General features: G+C 42.2%; 1 protein-coding gene across 1 annotated transcript in view; it reads right to left on the reverse strand.

The window, feature by feature from the left end:
* Positions 1–4,345: 4,345 nt before the first annotated feature.
* tasp1 (taspase, threonine aspartase, 1) overlaps positions 4,346–20,003 on the reverse strand; it is a 29,789-nt gene continuing 14,131 nt past the window's right edge. Inside the window, exons 11-14 of the mRNA XM_037782850.1 lie at positions 17,061–17,171; positions 14,896–15,003; positions 13,734–13,807; positions 4,346–5,655 (exon numbers count right to left, since the gene is read on the reverse strand). Of these exons, the coding sequence (XP_037638778.1) occupies positions 5,563–5,655; positions 13,734–13,807; positions 14,896–15,003; positions 17,061–17,171 (386 nt within the window). The 3' untranslated portion in view covers positions 4,346–5,562. The remainder of the gene's footprint in view (positions 5,656–13,733; positions 13,808–14,895; positions 15,004–17,060; positions 17,172–20,003) is intronic.

The raw sequence follows: 20,003 nt of genomic DNA on the forward strand, positions 1-20,003 counted from the left end.
TCATGGCAAGTACATTAACAAAAAAAGCTGCTATTAGGTTTCTCTCCTGCCTGTTGAAGGAAATTCATCTGCAGGAAAAATATTATCGATGAAACTCCTCCAGCAGGATTAAGCCAGTGCACAAGACTTCCATTAGTTCCATCCAGTGTGGCTCTCAGGCCAAGCCTTTTGATGGGATTGTGATATTTCTGCAGAGGGCGAGGAGGGTAAGGTTCCCTTGAATGCGACTCAAATTCTTTGTCTTTGGCATGTATCCTCACATTCCTGAGTAATTTCTCAGTGTACACACACACACACGCTCAATGCTGCCTGTCCGTAGCAAGGACCTCTGACCATTCCCTCTCCGCTGAGTGCTGCAGTCATTGTCACACAGAGAAAGCCATTCATGGTGCCCTCATTCCTGCAGTCTTGTGTGCGGCACAGCTGGCCGGGTGCAGGGCTCGTCTTTATGCAGCAGCAGGCCCCAGCACGTTCCGCACCCCCGAGGCGCTACTCGCAACCGCCTAGTTGCTTCACTATTCATACAGAATTCCTCCACGCGCGTCCTTCGACTCATTTCTCCCGAAACACGGCCTTTTATCAACAACCCATCCTCATATCCTTCCCTGTAAATCACACACATTCTTTTAAAAAGCAGACTCCCTCTGTACTATCAGACTCATAGTGAGTCAAGCTCTCTTTTTAAGTCTTCAGTAAAAGCATGGCCCCAGGCTAAGATTACAGTAACCGGCGTGGATGGTTATCTTAGCGGACTGTCTGCTGAGCAGGCTACGGAGATCAAAGTGAGGTGTTCGTCTGTATTTTTGAAACATTAGGTCCGAGCTTAAATTGATGACATACCTCCACCCCCTCCCTCCGCCCTGAGTATCTCTTCTCCAGACAGGCTCCACGTGTCTCCAGAGCAGACAATTACTCCCTCCTCACTTTTCATTTCTTATTTCTTCTCCCCTACTAACACATGCACAACTTGCACTGATCGCTGTGCCGAGGCGTACGTAGGACTACAGATACAATACACATTTATAGGTAATTGGTGTGAAGATGTATGTGAGGGCAGACATACTGCAGACCAGCGAGTGCGGAGAAGCGTTGGCTGTGGGGCGTCGGCGAGGCCTCGCTTTTGTGTTACTATTTCCAGGACTCTATACTCTGGTATGTTTCAAAGGATGCAAAGCACCATATTAGTGGTATATTGTCAAGGATCCGAAAGGGCTCATTAAGCATCACCAAGATATGATTGTTGGTATTTTGCCTCTATTTTTGTTATGAGAAGAAAATTATGTCCAACGTACTTACGAGTTTGACAGGGCTGGCTCTGGGGTTTCTCAGTAGATCTCCACACAAGAGCTAACTGTGGGAATAAGAAAACAAGAGGAGGTAAAAAGAAGAAGAAAGCAGTGGAAACTTGGATGGGTTGATGTTGTAATAAATGAAGAGAAAGCTCACAGCTCACGTTAAAACGAATCCAGGTGGTTTGTTGTCCATGCCGGAGCTCACTGTAGGGCTTCTAGTAGGTAAATAACCACAGTGCACGGTGGCAATCAGGCATCTCTTTTGTTTTGTGGTGTGGTGCAGATGTGGCAGAGTCATTTTTAGCCTCACTTTCTTTCGCTCACTCCCTCGCACTGCTACTTTTTGGGTGGTGTAGCACAATGCAGGAAGTGTCTGGGCCGCAATACCGCAGGGCCATAACTGCACGGCAAACCTAATTAAAAGGTTTTTCTTTGGTCTTCTAATCTGGAATAGCTGACCTGGACTGGGAGGTTGCTAATCTGGCTGCTCTATCCCTCCCTCTCAACACCCACAGTGTCCTACCGGCAAAACAAGGGTGGGGCCGCTGGCACTCTGCCCGCCATAGGCTCGCATCTTTGGTGCAGCGAGTTAGCGGATAAGTGGGTGGTGGTGGTGGTGGTGGTGGTGGTGAGGGGCAAACATGTGCCGAGGTGTACAGCTGAACAAACAGGTCAAGTAGCTGTGGAGCATCTGAGAGAACAGGGTGCCTTACTTAACCCCTGCTGCCAGGACGTCAATGAGATGCTGCACTCGCACCATCTACGGCACAACAATGACAAGGCACATCATCCACTTGGACATATAGAATCACCAAGCAATGAACATCATCTTATTAGATGGGTGTAGTGGCTTGACTGGGCACCTGCCCCTGGCTCTTCTCTTCTATACCAGTTGAAAGAAAAGCTGAAATAACAAGCACCCGCTCATAACTTCACACACAAAGCTGTCGGACAAACAGAGGAAAAAATAAATCTGCTTTTCAACCGTATAAAAGAGTTATTATATTCAGTCATGCTTTTCATGGAGCTAAACATATGACTAATGTACCACCACATGTTTTATATGCTTACGTGCCAGTAGGAGTGAATCAGTTTCACTCAAATGCAAATGGGTGATCCTGATGTGCATAAAGGTGAGAGATGTCAGCCCCATACCCTGTTTGGGTTTAACCCTGTGTGTGTTGATGTTAGACACTGGCACAGTGGGGCTGTGAGGGGGTTGGTGGCCCTTAGGTAGCGAGGGAGGGGGTGAGGGGGGGTCAGCATGAGCATGGAAGCGGCGTGGCCGTGATTCACTGTGACAGCAGCGCCTGGCATGTGAGGACAGCAGGCCAGGCGGGCGAGGCTGCTGCCTTTGATCTTTATTTGCTCCACCGTCTGTTTTGCATTTAAGAGCCTTGCTGAGCGCGAGGCATTGGATACACCTTGAATGGCTCGGGACCCCGTCCACTTTTTAAAGACCCGGGATCCTTTTTCAAAGCTGAGGGGATCCAGGACAGAGAGGGATGATGTTTGAAGGGGAAGGCTCTGCGCTGAATAGGGCCGAGGGTCTCCCGGCAACACAGATTAGCCCTGATGAAAAGAGAGTGCTCCATAATAACACACGATCAAGCTAATGGAGGACGGTGTGAGTGTGGGTGAGGGGCAAGGTAGCATACATCTCCTTTTTAGATGGACCCTCAAGATCAACCCGGGGTCAGGAGGCTGTGGAACAAAAACAAACATGCACAGCAACCTTCTGCTGCTCCTCCTGCCCTGTCAGATACATTTTGCACATCAGTGATGTCAACAGACTGTGGCATCTTACACCTGAGAGGCAAACTGGCTGGATACCATCAATATGTGGTCCTATCCAACAACCAGGCACGGTGCACTGACAGGGAGGCATCTCTCTCTTCAAACGGTGCATATATTTATCTTCTCGAACATCTCTATTGCACATTCCTCTCAGACACTACAGTGGCCGCGATCCAGAGCCGGCAGCTGGACAAACTGTTACCCTAGAGACTGATACACTTGATATAAATAACTGCCCGCCCTAATAAGAGCCTTTATGAGGAATCAAATCAACACAACTCATGAGAAAAAAAACATTTTGAGAAACAGTGGAGAATGGAAAATCTTAGTTATGTAATCCACACTGAAAAGCTGAAATGTGAAAAAAAAAAAAAACTCAGGAAAGGAGCATCTAGTGTGAGTGTGTGCGCATGGGAGGGATGCAAAGCACACATTTTAAATAGCCATTGATATTCCCTCTCGCTGCACGTGATTCGACTGTTATCAGGCCAGTAAATAGGCCTCATTGGTCACTATAACCACCTGTTGCTCAATATGGGCCTACTACGTTGTAATAGTGAAAGCCAAACTTAAAAGCAACACGTTCTAACATGTTATAAAACTGAATGAAACAACAAAAAAGACTTCTTTAGGTTTAGGCAACAAAACCACTTTTAGGGAAAAACATTGTATTTTGGCTAAAAATAACTACGTTTCAAAAGTGAAAGTGAAACTTGACGCTTGTGAACTCAAAGAACTACACGTTGCTAGTTTCACACAGGATGCGAACCCCAGACGCTTGGGTGAAATCCTGTGGTCCATCTCCACCGACCTCCACATCATGTGTGTTTCATGCTGTCTACACTATAGCACCTGACTTCCACTTCTGCTCCTGTTATAATTACTACAGTTACTTGAGGTCGCTGTTGTGTTCTTATATACCTTCTTTCTGTGGTCGACCATATGAATAGATGATAAAAACCTACTATTAGGTGTAGTAAACCCCTACTGACCCACATCTATGGTGCTTATAGAGACTGATTACACCTATTTAATAGCCTGACAACATGATGAAATATTTCAGCATGCTCACATGTCCTTCTGCAGAACTCTTTTTCTACTTCAGTTACTGTCCAGCATGCAATTTATTCCCAGACTATACATTTTTGACAGTTCACACTCATGTTATTTATGCTGTTTGTTTGGGCTTACACAAACTGCTCTCCAGTTGGTAGCTTCATATCATGGAGTTTAAAAGACGCAGACAGACGCAGAAATGTAGCAACATAGATTTTATTTACTTTTTGAGCACTGTAGAGAGCTGTGCACATATTACCATTCCCATAGCTTATACCTTTTTATAATAGTTGCATTTTCAAGTAAAGAATAAACAAGCTCTTTAATGGTTTTGTCGAGACTGGAATTCTTAGCAAAACCAGAGGAACCGACGACCCCAACAGAAATTTAGCCCCTTACTCATTTCAAGTTCTCAACAGCACCAAATCATGGGCTTTATACATAAATTAGTTTGTTTTTTAAGCAAGAAAATACATGTCTCTGTCAATGTGACTATACAAATATAATTTGTGATTTTTAAATGATGACTAACAGTCAGGTTTGGCGGTGGGGGTCAAATGCTGCTACCTGAGCACTATATGTATCAGCATATCTTCTTCCTGCTTCTGGATCTCAACACAAAGTGGCTTACTGTAGATTCTGCACATGCAATAGCTATGTATGTATTCACATTTGAAAACAATCAAAGCAAAGCATTCTATGGCTGAAATAGTTATAAAATTCATCATGATCTAAGATGCACATTATGCTACATTATACAGTATGCTTGCTAGAGGATTAATAACAATGTGTGTGTGTACGAGTGCGTGGAAGTTGATCTGTACGTGTTAGCGATGTAAATTCCTTTTATCATGAATGTTCAACTCTCACAGCCAAAAAAAACATCACTCATTAACACTTATCTTGATTAGCAGACATTCCACAAGGTGCAATCGGACATCTTTTTAAACTTGAAAAGTATTTCAAGAACAAAATAAGGTCTTGCATTTGAAATTCCTAAATGCTTGAAAATAGTCACATCTGTTCAGCGATACAAAACAGCATGAACATCCACCCTGTTTTCCTAAATCATAGCTTATATACAAAGAGAAAAAAAGAGTAGGAGAGGAAAAGAGTAACAGAAAAAGTGGTGCATCAAGGCAATGGTGCATCAAGTCTAATCCAGGTGACACTGGAGAGTTTGGGGAGGAGTAAGTTGGTATAGAGTGCATGCTGGAGGCAGACAGTGGCAAAGGGAAGTCCTGTAAGTGCACTAAGTAGAACCTAACACCCCTCCCTCCTTACTGGGCACCAGCTAAAGCTTATAAAGGTGGTGGGGAGGTGAGGGCGGTGTGAGTGTGTGTGTGTGTGTGTGTGTTCGTGGTTGGGTGGAAGGGTTTGTATTGCTGAAGAAGCCGAGAAGGAGGTCGAATGCGGCTCACTCCACTACGCTCATCAGTCGACACACACCTCCTTCGATGGCCAAACACTGTCCAGGAACGGTCCCAGGTGGTAATCTGGATATGTGTGTCTGCAGGTAACAAAAGAATGAGAACATCATCCAAGGGAAGATATACATACAGAGGCAGGGCTACATGGGGAAAAGGAAACACTAACAGGGTGTCGATCTGAAGAACAAGTGGAGCAAACGTTAAAAGATAAAGGTACGGATGATGATGGATGATGTGGATTTTATAAAAACATTTTATATATACTTTATTGCAGGAGTGCAAGAGTTAATATAAATTTACCCTGGCTTACATATGTTGTTCATACTTACACCATTCCTACAATGTTTGTATATTTTATAGTGAAAAAGTAAAAATGATAGTAAATTTGACAAAAATAAACAAAAAAAGAAAATAATAAATAAATAAATAAATAAATTAATTAAATTACATTTTAAATTAAATTAAATTAAATTAAATTAAATTAAATTAAATTAAATAAAAAAGGATTTTATTTTATATTTTTTATTATTAAACTAACTTTGTTAGTGGGCATTAAAGATGCAAATTGCAATATGTATAAAGGAGCAGCAATGGGGTAGATGTGTTGCTACCGGTACCAAAAGAAGAACAAGAAAAGATAAAATATGACCCAGGTGGTCCAGTTTCAGAAATACATTCATCAGATGTAAGGCTTATCATATGCATTGCAGTAACAGAAACATTTTACATTTTAAAATTATCACGATGACAATAATGACATTATATTACATAGCATCAATAGTTGAGCCAGGTTTAGCTTCTTACTGGACCCTGCATTTTTCTTTTTGCTACAAGCCTCTGCACTGGGACCCTCGCTACACCAACATGGTGGTCTCATTGAATTGAACAAGGAGGGGGTTATGGGAGAACCCAAACCCCTCAATCACAATGAAGTTCTCGACTGCTTGCCTGATAATGTGGCTTTAGGGTTAAAACAATTTATATATAATTTAAATAACACCAAAGATGATAAATACAATGCAACCAGCGAGTTCAGTGTTGAAGAACACACAACATAGGGCTACTGCTGTTGCATCATTAGCATGTACCCCTGAAGTCCAAAGATGCCAAGTGAGTATTTATAGAGCGGCAGAGTAAGTGGATGAAGGGAACAGACTGCTAGTGTTTTGTGTTTGAGCAAAGAGACAGAGAGGAGTAAGAGGAGGAGGAAAGGAGCAAACACAGCTGTGAAGACGGGAGTGATACTTCAACTGGGGGGATCAAAGGTGATGGACTCTCCCTGTGCCAATAATGGCTATCATCCTCCTTCCTCTCCCTCTGCACAGAGGGCAACACCGGCTCCAGCCTTGGGGGAAGACTCCATCCACTTATTGACCACTGAATTGGCCTGACATCACTCCTCCGGTCGCAGGAGCCTTCATCTCTACAGGACTCCTTTTTGTGTCGGCTTGGACTACGGCCCCTGGCACCCCGAGGGCAGCTGTCACTACAATGGGACAACAGCCAGACAAGGCCACGCACACATGGCAACGCTCTCAGGGGCTATTATGCCTCCAGTACCCCTTTCTGGGTTCATCCTCTCCCCTTCATCTTCCGAACATGAGGTTAAAGAAAGGCCTCGTTTAAACTGTTTTGACTGAAGGTCCATAGCCGAGACATAATCAACTAATGGAGACATGTTAAATGTTTTGCTTTTGATGTTTGCATGTCAGAGGGAAAGAGCTTTTGCAAAGTTCTTTTTAGATTCCAACCACATTGAACACGCAGCTGAAAACACACTACTGGACACAATTAGCGTCTCGCTGTATGACTTCATGTATTTTGCAAGAAAACTGTGTCTGACAATGACACCACTGTGCCCTAACCCTCACCCCGACACGCAACCTCACAGCATATGTTAAGACCTTCCCTTGTATTTCCATCTGACAGAATGGACAATTTGAGTGAGTAAGCAGGAAGAGTAAAAGGCTTACTAAACCAAACAAGTGAGCAATTACACCACCGCAGTGCTAAGAGCATTGTGTGCCGTTCGCATGCTGCGGCGCTAAGTTCAGAAGTCCAGGCTACAGGGACACAGTGGTGAGGATGAGTAATGCTTCAGGCAACAGTTGTCCTAACACATCAAGTCTGGTCAGCATCAGACCAATAATGCTGTAGCCTCGTGTGTAAACACTAAATTACACGTTCACACAGTTTTTGTGTCTATGTTGTGCCAACCTTTACTATCACTCGGATTTTATATTTGGATTTTTAGTCTGCAGCAGATTCACATGATGAAGCGCTTTTTAATATTTTGGTGATTAATTGACCATTAGCAATACAACACAGTACAGTACCAAAGTATTTAGACTGGAACCTTGTTGTTGTGCTGCTCCTAATAAGTGGGCAGTTACTGAACATCTCCTTCACAATATACCGTATTAATGAATTATTGTGGTGGAATCCAGCGTAAACTAATTATAAAGTCAGCTGGGGTTGAAAGAGGAGCAAAGAAATGTAGAATTATAGGACAGCTGGGCTAGACAGACAAAAAATGAAAGACACGCAAATCTACAGTGTTGCCTGTTGCCAAGCTTGATACCCATCGACTGAAGTGACCACATGACAGGACCACGACGGAGTCAAAATATAACATGAAAAACACAGCTCCATTGTATCTGTCGGAGAAAAACAACATTCTTTGGAGATATGAATGTGTTTAGGAGCTCGAGAAGCCGCACATTAACACCACAGCATAGGCCAAAGGATAAATTTGGCACTATGACTATGCCGCTGTTTTTCTGTTGTGGTTTTCACATTCTTTTCTTTTGAAATAAAAAACAAAAAACAATCATATGCTATTTATTCTCCACGCGAGATGGATAGTAAAAACAAAATGTACCATAATAAAAGACATTTGTCGTGTAATACACAAAGCAGACAGTAACCAGGAGGCCTGAATTGCATGCCATTTGATTTTCTCTGGCCTTGCACAAAAAAAGAAAAAAGCTTTATAGTGGTAATGATGTCCAGGAGGAGGGAACTGAGCCATGGTGGTGGGTGCTGTGGATCCTACACTTCTCTTTCATCTGTCCAATCATGACAAACAATGCAACAATAGGCTAACTGTTTCAGAAGCGCCGCCACTGGCCTGTCCGTGCAGCTCTGTAAAACATGGCGTGATGTTCTGATGTGCTGTCCAGTGCAAACACAGGTGAGCGTTTGAATAAAAACCAGATGCTCTCCCTCTGCAGATTTATGGCTATTTTACAGTGTCATGTCAAAAGGATTAGGATACAGACTCGACTGTCCCCCAAACAACATCTGGATGAAAAGTAAGAAAACCTCAGAGGAACTGCCAACACAGTGTCTGAAAAAAACTGGTCTGACATCCAACACATTTTGGACTGAGCTGTAAGCATGCTTCACTGTTCTCCTGGGTTTATGAAGCTGTTGTTTGGCAGGAAAAAATCTACACATACAAATCTGAGAATTAAAACACTGTGCAAGACAAGTAGACTTAAAATATAAATCCAGTCTGACCTATGTCCTAAATACCCCTGCTACTGTGTATCAGCCCTTTCATGTTCTTATCACAGAGAAGCAGTGGAAGATGGACTCCGGCTGGTTAAAAAACGCCCAGTGGGATGCTAGTAGGAATGGGAGGAATGTCTGTAGAATAGCAGCTGAGGCCGTGGATGGCTCTGGCTCTATATGTAATCTCTGCAGTTCAGTGCACTGAAAATGTGCACATGCTTAAATCGGGGTGAATTATCCCAGCAACCTGCTAAAAGTGCAATGGGGACACTAATCGTTATCAGTTTTCTTCAGCAAGTATTTATGACAACACAGCCAAGGAAGCCTTCATTGGAAGAACTTGTTATGTACAGTATGTACTGCCTGTCCTGCTGCAGGTTGGTCACCAGCCACATCTGCACTGCTCTTGGTGCTACAATGCACGATGGTAAGATGACAAAGACTTGATGCTTTTCAGGACGACTGAAGTTAATTAACTTATCTCCACAGAAGGAGATACTACACGGACAACTCCCAAACCGGACAACACCGTGGTACCGACCTGTCAATCACAAGAGTAGTTACACCCTAAAGTATACCCTGCTTTATGGTCTATTTGACTCTAAATGGGACTGTGATTTACTAAATGAACATCATGCTGTATTAAAGAAGACTTGAAACTAGCGATAAAGACCATAAACTCATATTTACAATGTTTACTGAGGTAATAAATCAAGTGAGAAGTCGGGTCATTTTCTCATAGACTTCTAAACAATCAGACTTCTTTTTGCAACCAGAGGAGTCGCCCCCTGCTGGCTATTAGAAAGAATGCAAGTTTAAAGCACTTCAGCATTGGCTTCACTTTTCAGACCCCGAGGTCGCCCACAGGGCAGAACCCCTCAATCAATCAAAACTTTATTGGTGAGACAATTATGTGAATGTCCCCACAGCTGGGATTGGTAGCATGTAGTACTAAAACTTGTGTTTGGTAAGGCCAAGAAGATTTCATTATCAGAGTCATCAAGCTGGCAGATAGATTTGTGCATGAGATTTCTTAGAACAGCTTGTAGAGGACTGACTCCTGAAGCCAAAAACATTTCACTTGCAGACCATTGAGGTCTCTTTAGCAATATTCTCACAGCATCATTATAAGCTACTTGACGTCTCTGTGAGCTTGCTTTTCTCTAGTTTGACAACAAACTTGCAGTATGGAGTGGGCTACAATATACTCTGAACAGAGACGTCGTCACTCAGTTTTGACGTCTGCCATCAAGGCCATGGACATGCAGGTGCCACCTCCTCTGCATCCATGGCATACAGACCGCTTTCTAGGCCGAGTTCACAGACAACAAGACATGACTGGAGCCTGGTTGCATTAAGGTTCCCATTTCTGGCTTTTTGAACTTCCCAAGATTGGAGAGAAAACAGATGCTCTCCTATGGAATCCCCTCAATGGACGATATGTTGGCAGTGAGCGGGGGCCGACTCTGGGCCCAGCTGGGGAGAAACGGGTAAAACCTCGTTTTGCGCCCAGTGTGGAGGCGTGAACAGCCAGCTTCTCTGGTATGCGGACGATGAGAGCCACGGAGGCACATGGGAGCTTCGTAGGGCAGTGTGAAGTTTCGTGAAGCAGCTGTGCTCTTGGCTGCTTTCTCCAATATCACTGCGTCACCAATGCCCTGTCGATAGGGAAGTGGATACCCAGGATTTCCCAGGAGATCCAGAAACCACTACTGACAGATGATATTCCTGGATATGCACCCAACTGAACACAACTTCTATAAAGAACATTCTGCATGCATAAAGGTGCTTACATTAATGCTTCGGTGGTGCCCAGACCCAGAGTTTAAATTTGAACAGATAGCCTGCAATTGCTAAAGATTTGGTTCTTCCTTTTCTGACTCATTATCAGTTCACAGTCTCTAGTTAGTATACTGGCAACCAAGTTCTCCTCTATTATCTAGTTAAAATCACGACATCTTCTACATCACCAGGAGGAAGCAGGATGTTAAATGTGATCCCTTGCACATGCAACTGTAATCTATTTATTATTAACAGCACAAACAGTAGATATACCACTGTACTACTGTACTTTTTCAATCAGAAATGCTGTTGCATGTCCACAGCAAGGCTCACTGAAGGAACTGGGTTTTCAGAAAGCAGTTAAATGACAGTAGAGACATTGTGGAGAGACTGACATTGTGCCTATATACCATCAGTAATACCACCCTTCGCTAATGCCTGCTAAACCTCCAACAATACATACGTTATGTAACAATGTAAACAAAACAAAACTTTAGAAACGGTGATTGAAAGTACCCCCAACAGTACACAGTTCACTGTGCTCTGCTCACCTCTTGGCACAGGCGTGAAAGGGGAGCTTGCATGCTCACATTCCACCACAAAGCCCAATACACAGAGCGCATCTGACAAATATGCAGATTGATACTGATATCCCCAGTGGTGCATGACTTTCAGTAAACTTTATGGTACTTTAGGACCAGGTAGGGCCAGAGAGGGGGAGTGACGAGAGAGATAGACCAAGAGCCAGAGGAGAGGACGGGTGAGGGGGCGGGGAGGCGGCACGGAGGGCAAACACTTTGAAATCTGAACCAGGCTTGAACAACAGTGCCCTCTCTTTATACAGAGTGACAGAGATACATTAGCCAAACAAATCAGTCTGAGCTGAGACTCCATTTAGAGCCAGGAGACCAGAGCATTAAGCCCTGTTGCTTAAGAAGCCACACTGACTGATTCAAGGCACACAATTTATGTACTTTTGCTAATGGTTTTTAGAAAGTTATGGTCCTGGAGGAGGATCGCAGAGCCAACATCAAACATCACGTCATTTATTTTCCACAAAACTGTAAATATAATGTCTACTTAAAAGAGCTCCAAAAGGATTTTTAGTCCCTTAATCCAAAAGCCAAGGTCACCAGCAGACCACATACCAAACAAGACAGCAAGCACAGGTGGTGCAGGGGCAAAATGCCTGCTTACGACCACAGAGACCCGGGGTTTGGCTTGGTTGTGCCTTTCAGTGACACCAAAACCTTCAGTGGGTGAAGGAGGGAATGCAGTGAGGTATTATGTACTTGCTATGCTACAATAGCTACCGGTTGGGAATGAAGAGTGGGATCTGGTGGAGATAGCATGAACCTGTCTCTACAGTACATACTAAACAGTGGACAGGGCCTGCAGTTTCTTTGTCAACACAAACTGGGAGTAAAATAGGATCTGTAGGTGAAGAGAAAGGATTCAGACAGCTAAGTTGTAAGCCAAATTCACACCAGGCACAACATATTAGCAGCGACTATTTGTCAAATCAACACAAACTCGGACTTGAGTACCAAGCTTAGAAGCAAGTTGAAATCAGCACTTACCACAAACTGGCATTTAAATAGATAAATTATGGTTAAATATATCTTTTTTTGGGGATTCATTTTGTTCAACATGCTACATCTTACATTCTCATCCCAACTTGTCATATACCGCCGCTTTGTCACGCCCCTTCAATTTATTTTCGGCATCTCAAAACCACTATAGCTACCCTTGGTGTCACTTTAGGATTAGGCAACAAAACCACTATAGTTGCGTTTAGGAAAGAACAACATGGTTGGGCTTAAAACTACTATGTTTGTACAGTGAAAATGACACTGAACATTGTGAGCACGGGACACGAACGAACAGCTGATTGTAACGTGAAAGTGAAACTTAACGCACGGGACACAAACAGCGGTCTGCTGGATGAAAGCTTTTTGTTTGTTGGACCCATCCACCTCCGCTCCCGCCCGCCTTGTGTGTGTCTTTTCACGCTTTAAACTACGTTACTCCCAGCTCACTTTCTTGGAGCGTTTACTGTTGCTGCAGATGGATCTAATGTACATTATAGTTAATGGAACGTGGGTTAAAGGGTGCCTTGAGCGGTGGTACCAAACGGCGTGACAAAGCCTCTGTATTTGACGCCCTGGGATTGAGAACGGGCTGACATATCAGAAGTATACAGGAGTAAAACAGATCCTGTATTGTGTGATCTGAATTGCTGCTTCATAGGTTTGCTAAATGCAGAAGAGAAAAAAGACACTATTTTGCTATTGGGCCAACCAGTCCTCATGAATCCCCCAAATTCCTCCCAGTTCACTGTTTACGTTGTGAAAACACAAAATGACAACTAATATATTCTTCATTAAAATATCAAATCCATAGTGCATCAGTCACACTTTTGATCTTGGCTAAGACAGGTGAGGTCATGCACCTTAACACCACAAACAGTAATTTTCTCAGGAGGGACTTTCAAACAATAAACAAGAGACAAGAGTCTGGCTAAAAGACACCTCATTTCATGCATTCAGAATTTTAATTCTGCAGTCTGGCGGAGTTTATGAAATATCTACCACATAACTTTTTTAATGATGTCTTTCTGATTAAAATTATTCATCCTGGAAAATGTGATCTAAAACAAGAACAGATTAAATGTCAAGCCACTGGCACCGGTCGGTGATGGTTAAGTATAATACAGTTTTATAATATGAGCCTATACCCATGCCCGTACTGTCTTTAAGTGTAGTTAATGAGGTAAGGATGGTTATATTCCCAGATAACCAAAGTGTATTTGAAACTCATTGCAGTACATTTTGCTTGTCAAGCTAATTGGGAAGCTCACCTTTGCTTTGCTGTCTTGGGCGGACATGTAGCCAACACACATGCTCTCTGTGGTGTGACTCCATAGGAACTCCACTGTGAAAACACACAGATAAAAAAAAAAGGTTAATTACAGGCTGAACAGGAGAAAAATGAATTAACAGAAATATACATTTATAGAACTGTAATAATATGAATACAAAGAGTACAGGGACAGAGTGAGGGTGTGGGAAGAGAACAGACTAAAGTTCAGTCTTTCCATCTGCTGGAGGAAAAAGTTTGGCAGGTGACTCAACGTGCCAAACTGCGGTAAACTCTGAGCATGCCCATTATCATGAAACTTTATGAGTTGCAGTCGTGACATAACTGTGGAGGAAGGTAGAACATGTGAGTCGGAGAAGAAATTACAGCACCCAAAGGATGTGGTCGACATACTGTTTATTCTTGTAAATCAATGCAGAGCCCTTTGCAGTCCACAGTAATCTGAGGTAGTCCACACTCTGCACAAGGGCTATGGCCCATAAACAGCATCAAACAGGGCCTGTACAGCACCAAGTAAGTGGTACTTTGGAGCATTTTATTATTCAAGCTGACATAATGTATTATATAAATAGCACCTCACTAGTCATTTCACATCAATATGTCATCCCTTCCTACATTGGAGACACATCTGCTCTACTTTGCCAGTGAACTTGAACCCATCCATTGGTTTCTATGTAGCTGAGGGCTCGATATACATCATGTTGAAATGACCACAAAGGGCAACATTTAAGCCCAGTAGTAAGTCATGTGGCCTAACCTTTGGATAGACCTCTGATTGAGTCCAATTCAATGATGAAAACTCTGCGAATGGAAGAATCAGAAGCTCCAGGTAGAGAAACCAGATCTGCCAGAACAATCAGCCAAACTGGGCCGTATTCAGAAGGCCTCCACTTGGAGAAGATTAGCTGTTGATTCCATAGTGGGAGGTCTCTGTTTGAATCTCAGATGAAGGGTGTGAAACCAGAGCCTGATTGTGCGAGTTAAAACAAAGACCACCCGACAGGAAAGCCACAGTGCCTTCTCCCCCTCTTCTCATCTATCTGATGATGGATTTTTAAATATTAACAGGCAAATGTCTGCCTACCATGAGGTGCAGCGTGGAAGTTTGAGTATGATCATGTTTGAAGTGATTAATGTCTTACCCAGTATACCCTGAATATTTTGAGATGGCTGAGCTTCCACACATCTGCAGCAGCGCAAGACGATTACTCCACCCAGAACACGGTCTTCGCTGGCCAGAAAGGGTGAGCCTGGAGACACAAAGAAAACACCACACGTGAGAGGACTACACGGTGCATAAATATGGTAACAAGTTTCTCCTCAATCAACACAGTCTCTTGTATACTTTTAGTTCTCCGCCCTAACAGATCGAACCAAGCATAACACGTGGAAAAACTAGACAAAACACAGCGCTTTTCATCAAATTAAGGTGATCCCTTCATTCACGTTGTTTGCCTTTCTGGCCAAGTTAAACAACTGAAAGCAATTATTCGGATGTGTTTATTTTATTTAGCAGACTATTCAATAAAAAATATTTCACTCCATTTGTGTGGGGCAGGTTTTTCAGCACATAATAGGTTAATGACAGGTGTCATATTTCCCAAAACTGTATACGCTCCCAGCTACATAACTCTCAAACACCTTGGAGCGCACTTTCAAAAAACAAAAAGTTGTGTGGTCCCTGACTAAAACTTCAAACGAGGCAAACTTGAATGAGGTGTTGTGTATACAAAACGAAACTTGGATTGGCTAATAAGTGAGAGGCAATAAAAGAGAGTTTGGAAAAGGAACAAAACTAAAAACAGCTACAGCATGTCTTTAATATATCTCAACACAGCAACAAGAAAAATAACAACAGGACCAATAGTTTTGTTTCTGCATGCTGTTGTTTCTTTTTTTGCATTTCACACAGATTTCACGTCGTAATGTTCCCTTCACTCTATAAAACGCTTTTGGACGGTATTCACACAAAATCCTGGTATTTGTTTAATCTTTTATAAAGGCTCTTAAAGGTGCTAAATGCGAGATTAGGAGCATTTCTATTGCCTCCGCGTGGCTCTCAACATGGCGACAGCTGAGCCCTCTGTGCTAGTAGCTAACGGTGCTAACAGTGCTAACAACAGCAACAGTGCTAACAGAACTAACAGTGGCGGCCGTGAGCTAGCCAGCGGGGCACGCTCATGTGCACTAAAAGCATGCGCAGTCAGCCGGCAACAAAGCACCGTGAAACTCAGATTACAACACACACAGAGGGAGTGACTTCATTCTCTGCTCAGGTAGACGTTACTCCATTATATCATTACATAGCAAAAAAAAAAAATTGCTGCTATATTAATGCTCTGGATATCATATAGAGCACTTAAATTAATTTTGTTACACACTCCATAATAACTCTGACATCTTGGCATGTTGTAAATATGAGAGCAGTTCAATTATTGCCTTAATGTTCACTATTATTTTACCCATAACAATAAAAGAAGGATAAATTAACAGGATTTAACTGTTTTTTGAGTGTGGATATATGTGTCTGTGTGTATACAATGAGACGTACTGTGTTAGACAAAAATATCTAAAAATACTGATGGTGTTGTCATTAAAGATATTCTATTCAGAGAACCTGACAAATGTATGATGGAAGTTGAGTGAGAGGCCTCCACATCACAGACACTGTCATCATTGCTCTTGCTAAGGCAGGATTTATGGAGCTTTGTTTGACTTAATGTGCGTCTTGAAAGGAAACAGCAGAAGAATTAACTTCAAATTGGCTTCATCCAGCCCGTCCAAACGTCTTGGTGTTGCAGATGTCCATGACAAAGCCAAACTGGGACGGACTTCTAAAGGAGGCCAAAACAAGGCAGAAACCACCACATGTTTCCACATGTCCTTTCTTCCTCTGCTCGCTCTTCTCTGAGTTATCCCAGTGGTCATTCACAGGCGCAGCAAACACAGTTAACAAGACTTTCTAAAATTGACCACTTCTGAGAATATGGCAAACAAAAAAAAGAAATCTTCATATGAACTTTAAACAAAACAATTATGTCTACCAAAATTATCTGTGGCTGTCATCTATGATGAATGGAACGTTTGAAGGCCCCGTTTCAACGATCCATAAATCAAAAAGCCGTCTCTTCTGATTCTATTATTTCTAATGTTTCCATTTGTTAGCTCATTCCTTATGTTATGCAACATCTGTTTGCTAGCTTAATTCTCTCTGTGCATAATTGTGTTTCTCGCAAACACGTTCTTGGCCAACGAATCTGTGTGCATGGAAAGTAGTGGGAGTCGGGGCTGCATGTGGGTGACTCACTGATGAACTTGTTTTGCATAGCCTCCAGCAGTGCTTGGTGGGCATCTTCGGACTGCATGGCAGCAGAGCATTCCCGTGCCAGCATGGTGCGAATCAGATGCTCTCCACAGCCTGGCAAAAGACACACAGACACACAGCTGAACCTGTATCATTAACTTGCATTAAGTCATTTCTGTGTTGCAAGCATGCATGCCTTCATTCAGGATTACACAAGGTCTCCAGTGAGTTCACTTTGAGAGAGTTGTAGCACATGTAGCACAAACCACTTACGTCAAAGAGGCACATTAAAAAGAAAAATCTGACTTTTAAAACATTAGCCGTGTATGGTATTAATCACATCCTGATATTTCACATCTTGAGGTTTAAGTGCATTTTTGAAGAGATCAGTGTGTAAAAGCATTTCCTGATAACCACTTGCACTTTGATTTGATTACGCTTTGATAAAGATCACATTTTTCTAATATATCTGATACGTTACATAATGGAAACTATTGCAAAATCAAAGCGTTAACTTTTCAGTTCGTACAAACAATTTAGTGCTGCCGCAGTCATTTTTAGCACGTTCTCAGCAAGCTTTATTATTTCAGGTAAAGATGACAGCACTGCCAAGTACAGCTGCCTTGCTCAAGGGCACACTGACAGTAATTGCTGAGGGAGGAGGGTTTGTGTTCACTTTTCCCTGCCCAGATTCCCAGCTGGTCTGGGAATTTGAAACAGCAATCACCTTCTGTAAACTCTAGCTGGCTCACTGGGTAGCTGCAGTATGTGCATGCATACTTGCAACATGTATCACCATTACACATTTATGCATCAATTTTATGTTTATAGGTTTTAAATTTCCATCTTATCATAATGTGTATTTGTGTAAGATAATTTTCCCAGTTAGGTTTAGGTCAAACACAATTATTATGATAAAATATATTTAGGTCGGAGGGTAAACAAGAAGATTAGACTATTTTGATGAGATCACAGACTAACAAATGAAAGTAAGACATGAAACAGTTGTAGGCAGACACAAGTGACTGCATGCAAAATGTAGAAATAGCATTTTTATCTGTGAAGCCTGTGTGACACACTTTTCTTACAGTCCACAGAAACAAAACTGCAATATAAAAATACTAATAAAATCAGACAGTTTGTTACAATTAGCACCTGAATCTAGGGCTGCAACTAACGATTATTATTATTGTCGATTAATCTGTTGATTATGTTCTTGATTAATCGATTAGTTGTTTGGTCTATAAAATGTCAGAAAATGGTGAAAAACAGTCAAAACAGTGTCCTGAAGCCCAAAATGATGTCCTCAAATGTCTTGTTTTTTCCACAACTCAAAGATATTAAGTTTAATGTCAGAGAGGAGTAAAGAAATCAGAAAATATTCACATTTAAGAAGCTGGAATCAGAGAATTTTGACTTTTTTTTTTCCTAAAAAAGGACTCAAACCAATGAATTGATTATCAAAATAGTCAGCGAACAATTTAATAGTTGACAACTAATCGACTAATCGTTGCAGCTCTACCTGAATCTATCTGATGCTTTTCAGGTATGCAGCATGTGGTATATAGAAATCTCCAGGAAGAGAAACAAAGCATTTTGTTAAGCATTTAAGCCAACCAGGAACCATAAAAAAAACATGGCCAGCTTGTACAAATGTCTCACCTTACCCTCCACCACTTCCAAGTCACAACACAGCAGGTGTGCTTCTTTATATCTTAGATAATATGCTACTTACTGTTGAAACCAATATCTTATTGTTGCAAAAAAAGGAAAACACAGATGTTGAATGCATGCTTCACGCTTACAATATGCTCTTTCTCAAATGTGAAGTCTGCCTGCACTCAGGAAAAAGAAAAGAAATCTAAAAGTGAAAACAAAACACCATCTGGCAAAAGCTCCTGTGAAAGCCCATAAAGACGGAAGAATATAGCCTTGTTGTTTCTGTAAACACAAATGAAGGCCTCGTAAAATATCAGGTAACTACAACAAAACTGAATGCAGGTCGGTAACTGTGGAGACCAGATGCCTGGAGCAATCTGAAGTTCTTGTTTAACGAGAGCAGAACGTCATATTGGCCAGGTACTGTGCCTTTTGTGCCGTGTTTACCGTAAACCGCTCTGTCCCAGGGGGGAAATGGATATTATGGCAGTTGAGCTGGAACTGCAGCGAGATGCCCGGACTAAAGCAGCAACTCAACAGAAGAGACGTGTAAAAACAGAAAGAGGCCAACAATGTGAGACGCAGCGTGTGACAGCCAACGGCAGCGAGAGTAAACAGTGAAGTGCGTGAGCTGTTCTCTCATGGGCCGCAGCAAAGTGAAGGCCAGACGAAGCAGTCAACGCACATAAAACAAAGACCCACATGAGCCACGTATTATAAAACAGACTAGAACGGAGGGGGTGGGAGGGCAAAGAGGGGGTGAGGTGAAGGGAAGAAAGAGTGACATAAAGGGTGAGGACCATGCTCCTCCAGTCAGAATGAAAATGATTGTTTTTCTGTTTCTTTTGATGGGAATGCCTTTCATGTTAGGAAATTAAAAACAGGTGTTGTACTGGAACACACATTATGTTCTCCATACCCATAAGGAAAGCTTTTTTTTAAGTAACATCAAAGGCAAAGCCACAATATAGGAAGACAGGATGAGGTGGAAGTACACACAGAGCAAACATCTAAACTTAATTTACTGGGATAATTAATGAACAGCAGACTATTACCAAGATAGCGGTTTTATACTGCTTGTTTAATGTAATAAATACAGGACAGTTCAGTCGAAATGGGCCAGACGATGCTTCACCTTTAAGCTGCAGACAGACCTTTAATATCAAACTGTCATTTTGTGTGATCATATATGCAAATGTACAGCACATGGTCAAAACCACTACTTACAAAACAGCAGATAAATTAATAAAAACCTTGGGGATGCTAACGTTTATATATAAAAAGGGA

Source organism: Sebastes umbrosus, chromosome 10 (assembly GCF_015220745.1).
Source record: "Sebastes umbrosus isolate fSebUmb1 chromosome 10, fSebUmb1.pri, whole genome shotgun sequence".
NCBI classification, from domain to species: domain Eukaryota; kingdom Metazoa; phylum Chordata; class Actinopteri; order Perciformes; family Sebastidae; genus Sebastes; species Sebastes umbrosus.